This window comes from Danio aesculapii, chromosome 1 (assembly GCF_903798145.1).
Source record: "Danio aesculapii chromosome 1, fDanAes4.1, whole genome shotgun sequence".
In the NCBI taxonomy this organism is placed as follows: Eukaryota; Metazoa; Chordata; class Actinopteri; order Cypriniformes; family Danionidae; genus Danio; species Danio aesculapii.
The window spans coordinates 43,366,503-43,380,702 of record NC_079435.1 but is presented as its reverse complement, the minus strand read 5'-3'; the positions used below and the strand labels follow the sequence as shown (position 1 = coordinate 43,380,702).

Sequence of the window (14,200 nt, the reverse complement as noted above, 5' to 3'; positions counted from 1 at the left end):
ATTCTTCTTTATTTCTCCTCTTTCTTTTCTTTCACTGCATTATTAAAATTTAGGCCAATGAAACTATTCATTCCGCTCAATAGACATTTTCTTATAGGATAATAGGATACAAATTGAGCCCCTCTGAAGGGAATCCAGCGGTGGGTAACCCTCGTGTGCCAAAGACGGCTGGAGTCTCTAACATGGTCGGAGGGGCCGCTCGTGTGCCAGGCCGGGTCCCCACACCTGCCGAGGCCCCTAACAAAACTAGAGAATGTAAACAAAAACCCGGCCGTAGCCCATGAAAGATGGACGTGTCACCAAGTCGTGTGAGAAACGCCGCGAACAAACGGGGGGACTCCGTCTCCAAAAGGTCTCCCCTGAACTCGGCGGAACAGCCTATTATGTGCTTACTTAATTACTATAATAACAGTAGACAGGCTTTAAACCTGAGACGGGCTTGGGATGGAAGTTAAGATCGCTTGCTGGGACCCATAAACAGGCGATCGTGTGAGAAACGCGACGTGGAACAGAAAGGGACGCCTTGCTCCGGGGGCTTTGTTTTCATTGCGCGCGCTGCGCTCGCTCGAGTCATCTCCAGCGAGGCCTGTTACTATGCAAATAATATTCTACAACCCATCACGTGTCTTTAGACAGGCCACGTGGATTAACAAAGTAGGTCTGCCCCCCGCTAGCCCACAGCTTCAGGTTTTACTATTTCTTTAACTGATCCTAAGTGCACACATTAACCAAAAAGCTCGCCTTTAATCCTATGGAATAATTTAGGGCCATGAATGCGCGAGCACTTTATAAGCGGCCGCCTCTGGTCAGCTCATCTCAGTCTGAAGCGTCTGGAAAGAGGAGAACGCGCACACTCGATGCTCTAGGTTTTGACAATTATATCATTTTTCATTCTAGGCTTGTTTTTTACGAAATGATGGCGTCAAAGATGAAGGATCGTAAGGTATGTGGACACTTTCATGGCTACACATGATGCCACTGACATTATGCCCTCCTTGAATATTTTTATTTTTTATTATTTAGCTACTGTTTGAAATAACTTGCACGTTTTATGTGTTTTTTAATTACTTTTTAGAATGTCGTTTTATTAATACGTCCTATAAAAAATAAATCAGCAATTTTCAGCGCGCGCGCGCTTTTTTAAAACGGTGGAACTCTATAGCATACAGTTATATATAGAGTTATTTTATAGCAAATACGCACTGATTGATTTTATTGGTCTTACATTTGACAAAAGCTTATGTCTTGAGAATTTAATTAGAATAATCCAGTTTCCAGCTGCATCCTTTCTCGAACAGATATTTTGCGCGCAATGACGCAGAGCGCAGCGCGGCTCTCCTAATTTCTTGTTAAACGCATGCTATTTATAATCTCCAATCTATGCAATCCAACATACACTGCAACTCTTCTTTTTATGTTTGGTAATGTTTGTTCCTTTAACTAATCACCATCTTCCATTCCCACAGAAAACTCCTGTTTCTCACAAAGTCATCGAGAAAAGAAGAAGAGACAGAATCAACAGATGTCTAAACGAACTGGGGAAGACTGTACCTATGGCATTGGCTAAACAGGTGCGCATTTGAAACACTAAATTAGTTTACATGCACATCTTTGTTTTGGCTGGTTACTGACATCATCTATAATTAAAAACAGAATTCTGGCAAACTTGAAAAAGCAGAAATCCTGGAGATGACGGTGCAGTATCTGCGCGCGCTCCACTCAGCAGACTTTCCGCGCGGGAGAGAAAAAGGTAAGAAACACGGAATAAATCTATCATGTGCACATTTAAATGCGTTCACCAAATAAATAATCACTAACGCCAAACCATGTATTTACACAGGCGAACTGCTGACAGAGTTTGCGAATTACTTCCACTACGGCTATCACGAGTGCATGAAAAACCTCGTTCACTACTTAACCACCGTAGAGCGAATGGAGACCAAAGACACCAAGTACGCGCGGATCCTCGCCTTCCTGCAGTCCAAAGTCGTCACTGAGCCCGTGTTTGGCTCGTTAGGCACAATCTCACCAGACCCCACGGACCTACTGTGCCAGCTGGAGTACCAGAGCCCAAGTCCCACCGAGTCAGTGTTTCAGCAGAGCCCACCCGGACACTTTTCCTGGCACAGCTCGACGCGGAGCCCCACGCTCGCCTACCCAGCGATGTCTCAGCACAGCGGATACTTATCGCCGGTTCAGGGACTCGATCATCACTACATGAACTTCATCGGCCACAATGCCTTCAGCTTACACAATGCACAACACGCTGCTCTGTAAAGATGTATTAATATGTCCTTAATTTATATCAAATGTACATGTTTTATGTTAATATGTAGATATGTCTCAAAATAAATAACTTGTGAATAAGATTCTGTCTTTCGGCACGATGAAGTTCTTTCTTCTCACAGAGGAAAAGTTGATCGGGATACAAATATCAGCACATTTTAAAACCAACATATACTTCTATAAACTGTAGGCTACTGGGAAACAATTGGATTATTTTAATGAATTAACCAAATAATTGGTTAACCAAATACGAACAGTCTATTTAAACAACGTAACAATTTGAAGTAAACAGCCTCATTTTATTTCATTTTTACATTTTTATTTTACTACTCTACAAATATACTAATAATATTTGTATGTTAGTTAGTTAACAATATTTGTCCCTGTAGGGAAATTTCTTTTGCAGCATACACTCACAGAGACATTTTCACATTTGGCATATATATATATATATATATATATATATATATATATATATATATATATATATATATATATATATATATATATATATATATATATATATATTATTAAACCCCCATTGAATTTTTCTTTCTTTTTTAAATATTTCCCAAATGATGTTTAGCAGAGCAAAGAAATTTTCACAGTATGTCTGATAATATGTTTTCTTCTGGAGAAAGTCTTACTTGTTTTATTTTGGCTAGAATAAAAGCAGTTTTTATTTTTTTTTTAAATATATTTTTTTAAATAATTCTGACTTCAACTGTAAATAAAGCATATAAAAACATGGTACCCCTACTCTAAATAAATATCCAGTCTACTGGCCATCAACTGCTATTGAGAGAGGAGGAATTTAAAAACTGAATTGCTTGGGGTATAAATGATAATTTTGTCTTATTTCTTACACATCTGGGAACACAATATCGACGACCTGATGGTAACAATTGGAAGGTGTTTAATAAAGTATGTCTCTTATCATTGACAATCATGATAGCCTTATTGGTGACACTTTATTTTGATGGTCTGTTTGTTGATTTTAAGATACATTGCAACTAATTATCGTTAGATTATAAGTAGACTGTTAGGTTGGGGTTAGGGTTAGTGTAAGTTGACATGTACTTGCAAAGTTTCTTATAGTCAGTTAAATGTCTGTTGAAGGAGCAGTATCAACAGATATTAAGCAGACAGTCTACTAATATTCAAATGGACCATCAAAATAAAGTGTTACCGCCTTATTGTATAGTACACTTTCTTTGTATGTACTATCAGTGCTCTTTAGTTTTATTCCCAACAACTTACTGGCTTACTGGCTTACTGGCAGCAAAACAATTTAATTAAAAAGTGAATTAAAATTTGTAAATAAAGTATTATTAAAATAGTAATTAAATATTTAGACGGTTCATTGCGCTGTGGCGACCCTAGATAAATAAAAAGACTAAGCTGAAAAGAAAATGAATAATTAATTAATTAATAATTTGGTCTAATTTAATATATTTAATCTAATAATATATTTAAAATATTTAAATGCACAAAAATGTTGCATTTAAAACTAAGAGTACTTTATGAATTATTCATTTAAAAAATAAAATGCAAATTCCTATGAAAATACAATGGGCAAATTTGTCTTTTTATATAGACTGTTGTCTCTAGACTGTCTCTAAGATTAACACTTAGCGTAGTGGTCTGCTGGTCTGAGACCTCTTGATTGACAATAAGCCTCTCTTTAGGGGAATCCATTTGGACACAAATCCTGCCCCCATCCTATCCCAGTGTCTCTTCCACCTATATTTAAATAGGATGCAAATAACAAATCAAACTGGTAAATAGTACTTACAGAAAGGGAGTTGGATATGAGTTGTTTCAATGCAGAGAGCAAGTTAGTGAATCCTTTGATAATATCTAGATTTCTGCATTGATTTCTCAAAAAATGTGACTTTATTTACAATAATGAATTTAGCATACTTTTGTCTCAGATTAGTTATTCTGAAAAATACACCATTGCATTAATCCAAAAGCTTTCAATGGACCTTAATGAGATAGTTCCACTTTCCCCTCAATATATGAAAATTTGCTCACCATTTACTAACACTCAAGTGATTCTAATCTTTTATGAATTTCTTTCTTCTGTTGAATACAAAACAAGATATTCTGAAGAATGTTGTAAAAACAAAAATGCAGCCTTTGACAACCATATTAGAAATAAAAAATATGGATGTCAACAGCTTCCTACTTCAGTATATCTTTCTTGTGTTCAACTAAAGAAAGAAACTTCAGAAGAAAGAAACTATTCCGGGTTTGGAACAAGTGGAGGATGAGTATTTGATGACATTATTTCCATTTTTGGGAGAACTATATCTTTAAAAAGCATTAGAGATGATACATTTATAAATGCAATCTGACTAAATCATGAAAACAGTAACAATTGTACAATTTAGCATTTCATATAAAAGCTGTGAAAGAATGTGGATCATTAGGTTTAGCAACTTGGTGATCATAATTTAGCAGCAAAACTTCAAGCAAATATTTCCACAGCTACTTATAAAACATTGGATTTTATTCCAAGAGATTAAAAAAAAAAAAAAATAAATATATATATATATAGTTGAAGTCAAAATTATTACCCCCCCCCCCCCCCCCCCCGCTGAATTATTAGCCCCCCTATTTTTTTTCTTCCCAATTTCTGTTTAACGGAGAGGAGATTCTTTTCAACACATTTCTAAACATAATAGTTTAAATATCTCATCTGCAATAACTGATTCATTTTATCTTTGCCACGATTACAGTGAATTATATTTGACTAGATATTTTTCAAGACACTTCTATACAGCTTAAAGTGACATATAAAGGCTTAACTAGGTTAATTAGGTTAACTAGGCAGGTTAGGGTAATTAGGCAAGTTATTGTATAACGATGGTTTGTTCTGTAGACTATTGGGAAAAAATATAGCTTAAAGGGGCTAATAACTTTGTCCTTAAAATGGCTTTTTAAAATTTAAAAATTTCTTTTATTTTAGCCGAAATAAAACAAATAAGACTTTCTCCAGAAGAAAAAAATATTATCAGACATACTGTGAAAATTTCCTTGCTCTGTTAAACATAATTTGGGAAATATTTAGAAAAGAAAAAAATCAAAGGGGGGCTAATGATTCTTCAACTCTATATATATAATGTATTATATAAATTATATGCATGATACATTTTTAAAGTACCACACATACTATGTAAATACATTTAAATATTATATTATTAAATTTTTTATTTAATATTTAATATTATTTAATGTTAATTTTAATATTGGATGTGATCAATTATTATTAATTATATCACTGTAGAGAAATCTGGAATGTTGCTATTTTCTTTAGCACTAGACATACACTGCAAAGTCGAGAAAATTATTAATAACACAACATCTGGACAGCAGTTCATGACAAAAAGTACAAAAAAAAGTTTTTTTTTTTTAAATTGCCAAAAGACAATAGTGTTGTTTAATAGCTTTAGGACAACTTTGATTAAATGTTGATCAGATTTGACTATATATATTAATTATGAATTTAAATGTACAAAATAAACTTTTATTTGGGCTGCAATTAATCATTGCCCAACACTTTTTGACATTTTACATTTTTAAGTTGCAGTGAAGCTTTTGGGATGGAAAGAGACATGTTTTTTTTTTATTATTTAGTATTGTGGGTTGCCAGATGTTAGTTGTTCGTCCCCATGGAAGTTTTGTTTGAGTTTTTGATTGAGAATTGGATGACTGTGCTGATCCTCGAGCTAGAACATCACTTCACCAGCTCTAGCAAGCATAAATCAGCTTGGACCAACATGGAATTTATGCTGGTTTATGTTGGATTAAGCTAAATTTAGTAAACTTTTTAACCTAACAATAACTTTTGGCATGTTAGTAGTCAAGTCTTGTGCTTAATTGTGAGCCAAATGAAGGTCGGACTATATTTAATGAGTAAGCAGTTTAGAAATTTAGAAAGTTTTTCCAGTACAAAAACAAACATAGTGAGTTTCAGAAAACAGTTCTATTTTAGTGCGCTGTGCTCCCATAGTTCATTCATTCATTTTCCTTTGGCTTGAACCGCCAACTAATCCAGCATATGTTTTATGCAGCAGATGTCCTTCCAGCTGCAACCCATTACTGGGAAACACCCATACACTCTCACATTCACACACATACTCATACACTACAGCCAATTTAGTTTACCCAATTTATCTAGAGCGCATGTCTTTGGACTGTGGGGGAAACCGAAGCACCTGGAGGAAACCCACGCAAACACAGAGTGAACATGCAAACTCCACACAAAAATGACAACCATTGTAACTTGGAACCCTTAAGTTGATTTAACTTAATTTTTTATACTTATGCACATAGTTCTTTTACTTAAAAAAAATAAGGTACAGGGTTTACACACTTTTAAAGTAAACTCAACTAATTGATTGTAAAAGCAACAGGTTTACTCACTTTAAGTAAAACCAGACAATCTTTTTACAGTGTACTGTTATTTTATCATTCCATACAACCTTTTTTTCTTTATCTTTCTTTAGTTTTGTACATACATTTCTTATCTTATCTGGTGCACATGAAACATATCATTATTTGAAACCTATTATATATTTATATATATATATATATATATATATATATATATATATATATATATATATATATATATATATATATATATATATATATTAGAAATACATTTAGATATTTCCTAAGTGATGTTTAACAGAGCAAGGAAATTTTCACAGAGATTCTGATAATATATTTTCTTCTGGAGAAAGTCTTATTTGTTTTATTTCGGCTAGAATAAAAGCAGTTCTTAATTTTTTAAAAAACATTTTAAGGTCAAAATTATTAGCCATTTTAAGCTATATATTTTTTCAATAGTCTACAGAACAAACCATCATTATAAAATAACTTGCCTAATTACCATAACCTGCCTAGTTAATTAACCTAGTTAAGCCTTTAAATGTCACTTTAAGCTGTATAGAAGTGTCTTGAAAACTATCTAGTCCAATATTATTTACTGTCATCATGGCAAAGATAAAAAAAAAATCAGTTATTAGAAATGAGTTATTAAAACTATTATGTTTAGAAATGTGTTGAAAAAAAATCTTCTCTCCGTTAAACAGAAATTGGGGGAAAAAATAAACAGGGGGGCTAATAATTCTGACTTCAACTGTATATATATATATATATATATATATATATATATATATATATATATATATATACAGTATATATGTGTGTGTGTGTGTGTGTGTGTGTGTGTGTGTGTGAACTGTGATACTTCTTTCCAGAATAATGTGTTCAGCTGAAAATCTGATGCATAATTTCATGCAGAAATTATTAATTTCTTTAAAAAAAATCTCAAACCTTAGAACTGTAGTGAATAAAATAAAAAACGTCTGCATTTCTGAGACAGATACTTGTGATTATTCTTCTAAAATAATATTTAAGGGACATCATTAACGTTTACACTTTTTTTTTACGTCTAACTATCTAAAGTAAGATCATAGTGAAGCATTGTGAAAGTACAAGATCATTAGCAGTAAGTAATGCAGTGGAGTACAGCTACATATGATGGGGCCGTATTATACACAATACTCTTATATATCTGATATGCAGTGATGGAAAATCATATTTGAGAAAAATCATACTTGAGTAAAAGTACCATTGCTTGCCTAAAATGTATTTCAAGTAGAGTAAAAGTATCTGAGTAAAAATATTACTCAAAGTATGAGTAAAAAGTAGCTCTTTAAAATTTACTCACGAGTAGTGAGTAGTGAGTATTACGCTGCAAAAAGCTAATGAATTTACACGTAATTTGTGGATGTGTGTAAACGTAACATTCTGCAGTGCATTTAGTTATTGCCCGGCAGGCACACAATGCCATAAGACGTTAATATTAGGTTCGATTTAGGTTGTGATATCAAGTGACCCAACTTCAATCGCTAGCCAGTGTCTAAGGACAACATTATTTTGATGTCCAATAATGACCTCAAGTAATGTTGATATTTGGTTGATTTTAGGTTGTGTTAGAAAGTGACCAAAATTCAACGTCGAGCTAACATCTTAAACCAACAAATAATGTCAAATACTGACATTTATTCATCAGGTATGGCAACCAAAATTCAACGTCTGATAGACGTCATAGTGGTAACATCCACACAATGTCACGCTGTAACATCATTAGATGTTGATATTTGGTTGATTATAGGTTTGGACGTTGGACAGTGACATGGGCCTCATGTTGGGTTTTGATGTCAACACGATTTTCATTTCGAAACAAAATGCAACGTCCCCTCGACGATCGGGTACAACATCAATTCGGTCATCATACTGCAATCATCCGTCAGCTTCTCATTAGTGACATGCGTTTAAACAGTCTTGGTGTTATTGCGTGTAAAGATTTTGGACATCTTCTTGAACACTTGTAATGCTTTCAAACAGTTTGCTGTAATTAATTGTCCATGTCTTTAGGTAATTTATTATGATGCGATTTTACTGGACAGGAATCACAGGAATGATTTTTCTAATCCCCATAAACATTAAAAAAATTAAAGCAGTGACGGCAGGTTGAAGGAAAGCAGTGGAGTAAAATGACCAAGACAGCACTAAAAATGTACTCAAGGGAAAGTAAAAGTACACGTTTTAAAAACTTAAAATTGTTAAAAATTACAATTTCTGAGAAAAACCCCTCAATTACAGTAGTTTGAGTATTTGTAATTTGCTACTCACTGCTGATATGTGAATCAACCCACACAATATATGTCATTTCCATACTTGACTTAAGCAAATCAGACAGACGGTTGTTCACTGCGGTCAGGATTAGCTTAGCGGAAAGACGGCCACCATGGTGGAAAATAAAAGCCCTCGGCCCACATCGCATATAATTTTACCAGGTTCCAGTCAGCCATGACGCTGATTGTTTCTGAGATGTTGGCACTTGTGTTCCTCCCTCTTTAACTGTAGAGGGTTTACTTTCTTTGGCTTCCACAATGGCATAGAAGAAGAGATCCCCGCCCCTCTCCACCCCCCGTCCCGCATGCTTTTCACACCCAAAAGTACAGCCAGAAACCAATATGCCCAAAATCTCTCCTACAAAGACACCTGAGAGACAGAAAGAGTCATGATTTCACTAAAGCAGGGGTGACAAAACTTTTTCCTGTGAATGGCCAAAATCCAAACTTTATTTATATTAAGGCTAGTGGGCTGAAGGTAAAGATAGTTGGCATGGGTAATTTCCTAATTTATTTAATAATATTTAAAAATAAGTAAATACATTGCGTTATATTAACCATAGACTGTATAAGATATAGACGTAGTATCGGTAATGTCACCTATATATTTCTGAAGAACGCCAAAGAAGCTACAAGTAGGGGTGGCCAACCATCGCCATTTTGTTTGTGCATCTTCACACCGACTGGGGGATAGGAAACAAGGTCAAAGAGGCGAAGCGTGAGTGGAGCTACAGATGCCTGCTATTTTGCTTAGATGGGTTTTTCTTTGGGAGAAACCCTTACTACTTTATTACCTGCGACTCGTTTGTGTTCTGACCACATGTGCTTTATTGTACACTATATCAATAAAGCGTTCAGACTTTTAAAAACACTGTTGTTATACATTGAGCCACTAAACATTGTTCTTATGATGTTTTTCTACAGGAGGACAGCCCTAATTACTTCCAAATACTTCAAATATAGTGTGTGTTAGTAAATGCAAGGCTATTAAGGAAATCCAGGCATGTGACAACGTATGACAACGTTTCAGACGACTGTTCTATAGCCTACAGCTAATCAATCTGTCAGACTCTGGAGTGCATCACAGGTCTAAAGAAAAATATAAATGATAAATGATCCTAAATAAAACAAACACATTTATAGAGATGTTATATCATTTCACTCACCAGGGAAACGGAGGCCACATGAATAGTTTGTGAGTACAATTAAGTGCACACAGCACGCCATATTATCTGATAATGTAAGAAATAATTCCAAAAAGCAGCTGACTGTGTAAAGCCACATAAAACAAAACGAAAATATGATTTATATGCAGAGTTCAGCAGCAAATCAGCCGGAATCAGCTGAGGTGAAGTGACGGCAACCAGCGAGACTTAGCTGTCACTCAAGTGGCCACGGCCTTAATTTAATATAAACAAAACGGATGAGTTAAAAAAAAAATACACCCCCTCACAGTTGTCAATAAGGATAATTTTAGCTATTTGAACCAAAATTGTTCCAGGCTGTAAACACTTTTTTTCTGGTGTAAAGGTGGCCATTTTAACAGTGGGCTCAATAGAAATTTGCTCTATTATGGAGCCAGGACTAGCGGAATTTTGATGAATTGCAGTTTCAGTAACTTCCGTATTTGCTTCTTGAGGGAGAGCGGGAGGGGGTTGCTTCATATTAACTAATACAATGTGCATATTTATATGTATATATATTTTTTACATTTCATACTGAACTAATTACAGTAAAAACAAAATTAGTTTTTGCCTTGATTTGCTCGCCGATCCTTTATTTGTGGAGTGACAGTATTTGTTTTAAAATCTATTTACATTTAATCGAAACATTTAATTTCAATTTGCTTTTTTGTAGAGTAATAAAACGAACAAACAAACAAACAAACAAAAAGTTTCGTTAAATCAGAAATGACTCTTTTAAAAGCATTGCTCCAACCCTCTCTATCATTCTCAGATTGGATGGTGGGCCAAATCAAAGGTTACAATGGGCCAACTTTGGCTGGCAGGCCCTACTTTGAGCATCTCTGCACTAAAGGGACAAACTGTATGAAATATGGGTACAAAACAGGTGCAAATGTGTCCAGACAGATGACTCCGGACGTATGAATCCCTCCTATCACATTTAAAGGGACAGTTCACTTAAAAAAAATAAACCTGTCATTATTTATTCATCCACAAGTTATGTTGGATAAAAAAAGATATTTAGAAAAATAAATGCACACTCTTAACCCAATTATACTTAATGAGCAATTTGTGTGGTTATATGTGTGTTATAGAGTTTTACTTTATCAGAATATATAGCATAAACTAATCATCACAGCTAGATTTTTATGGATGCAGATTTCAGCAAGCAATGTAAACCTGCTTTCTGTTGTTTTATTGAACTTTATCTGACTTATTCCAGAATTACTGGTTTATTTCAAGCCTTTTTCATGTATATACTTAAACTAGAATGACATACAGTGCAACAAATGTATAATTTAAAACAAACTGTATCAACTATTAATATAAACTAATGCAAAATGTTTAAATGTGATAGAAAACTTAAACTTTTTAAAAACTCTAACAGAGTTGACAACAACAGGGTTGACATTGTCCACCATTTTGTGCTTTAGCCTAGGATGCTAGCCTCAGACCAGACACCTCATTGTATATCTAAAACCAAATTTTATATATTTTCATTATATTATTGAGGGGTGGCACTGTGGCTCAATGGTTAGCATAGTCGCCTCACAGCAAGAAGGTGGCTGGTTCTAGTCCCAGCTGGACCAGTTGGCATTTCTGTATGGAGTTTGCATGTTATCCCCGTGTTCATGTGGATTTCCTCCGGGTGCTCTGGTTTCTCCCGAAGTCCAAAGACATGCAGTATGGGTGAATTGGATGAACTAAATTGGCCGTAGTGTATGATTGTGTGTGAATGAGTGTGTGGGTGTTTCCCGATACGGTGCTGTGACTGGAAGGGCATCTGCTGTGTAAAACATGTGCAAGAATAGTTCCACACAGAAATGCCAACTGAACCAGCCAAGGCTTGAACCAGCGACCTTCTTGCTGTGAGGCAACAGCGCTACCCACTGCGCCACCGTGCTGCCCTAGTTTTAAACAGTGAATTATTAAGTGGACAATTAATTATTCATTCATTCATTTTCTTTTCGGCTCAGTCCCTTTATTAATCTGGGGTTGCCACAGCGGAATGCACTGCCATCTTATCCAGCACATGTTTTACGCAGCGGATGCCCTTCCAGCCACAACCCATTTCTTGGAAACATCCATACACACTCATTCACACCCATACACTATGGACAATATAGCCTATCCAGCTTACCTGTACCGCATGTCTTTGGACTGTGGGGGAAACCAGAGCACCCGGAGGAAACCCATGCAAACGTGCAACAAAACATGAACATGAACATGCAAACGCCACACAAAAACGCCAACTGACCCAGCCGAGACTTGAACCAGCGACCATCTTGCTGTGAGGCTACAGCACTACCTACTGCGCCACCATGTCGCCGACAATTAATTATTCTACTAATAATACATCTTAATCTCCTCTTCCAAAGTTTCTTGCGTGAGAAAGTGAAATCACTTGGAGCAAGTCACATGCTTGTTCTATCAGAGATTTAAATGTCATTATTCAGGAGGTGGAGACAATAAAAAATAGGCTAAGTGGCAGTTTTTAATGAAATATTTTCAAGACAAAATGTCCCTAAATACACACGCAAACATTATTTATTTTAGCAATAACTTGATATAATTATTCAAACGGTTTCATTGAAGTTTTTGTTTTGGAAAAATAATCAAAGATTGATGACATTTTAGAATAAGAGTAATGCATTTACTAACTAACTAAATATGAATAATCTTGTAAAGCATTTATTAATCATAGTTCAACATTAACTAATGTCTTATTAAAATCAAATGTTGAGATTGTTTTGAAAATGTGTACTGATGGAGTGCCTGCAGGAACAGGGTTGGGAAACACTGAACCAACGGACCATTATTTTAAAGTGTTACCCAAAGATTTTACTTGGAGACACAAAATGTACCGGTAGCCAGCCTGATGAAAGGGGTGGTTATTTTTTCTCAAAAACTGTAGTTTTTTTGCAGTTATTCGCCTCATTTTCTATTTAATTATTTTATTAATATTATTTTATTCTTCTGGAGAAAGTCTTTTTTTATTTACTTTGGCTAATAATTCTGACTTGAACTGTATATATATATATATATATATATATATATATATATATATATATATATATATATATATATACACACACACACATATATATATATATATATATATATATATATATATATATATATATATATATATATATAAACATATATACAGTTTAAATCAGAATTATTAGCCCCCCTGAATTGTTAGCCCCTCTGTTTATCTTTTTCCCTAATTTCTGTTTCACTGAGAGCACATTTTTTCCAACACATTTCTAAGCATAATAGTTTTAATAACTCATTTCTAATAACTGATTTATTTTATCTTTGCCATGATGACAGTACACAATATTGGACTAGATATTTTTCAAGACACTTTTATACAGCTTTAAATGACATTTAAAGGCTTAACTAGGTTAATTAGGTTAACTAGGCAGTTTAGGGTAATTAGGCAAGTTATTGTATAACAATGGTTTGTTCTGTAGACTATCGAAAAAATATATAGCTTGAAGGGGCTTATGATTTTGACATTAAAATGGTTTTTAAAAAATTATATACTGCTATAATCCTAGCAGAAATAAAACAAATAAGATTTTCACCTAAGAAAATTTCCTTGCTCTGTTAAACATCATTTGGGAAATATTTAAAAAAGAAAGTAAAAATCAAAGGGGGGCTAATAATTCTGATTTCAACTGTATATGTTATTATATACTTTTAATGTAGGAGTCTGTTAAAGTTAAAAATTAAAAACTGTAGCCTATTGTCATTTATTAGGCAAATAACAAACTGGCCAGCACCTCAGTCACTTTCTTCAGTCAGAAGTTAGCCATTTTAATAATAAAAAGCTAAAACATGTATGTTCTATGTTTTCTTACACAGCTAGATATTGGACTAGTGAAAAATAATTGTTTGCATAGGCCAAAACTGATTAGCTGAAATCATGCTGAAGCGACAGCCAACAGAGGCTTTCACTTGTTCTTAAAGCTTTCTCATATGGGTTATTTTCACAATTTATCATGC

At 34.4% G+C, this 14,200-nt stretch overlaps 1 protein-coding gene across 1 annotated transcript; it reads left to right on the top strand.

Annotated features, from left to right (window-relative positions):
• The first annotated feature begins 901 nt into the window (after nucleotides 1–901).
• Nucleotides 902–2,277, top strand: helt (helt bHLH transcription factor). Its single transcript, XM_056446794.1, has 4 exons — nucleotides 902–943; nucleotides 1,467–1,571; nucleotides 1,654–1,750; nucleotides 1,841–2,277. Exons 1-4 carry the CDS (start codon nucleotides 914–916, stop codon nucleotides 2,275–2,277), a joined length of 669 nt encoding a protein of 222 aa, XP_056302769.1. The 5' UTR covers nucleotides 902–913.
• The last annotated feature ends 11,923 nt before the right edge of the window (nucleotides 2,278–14,200 follow it).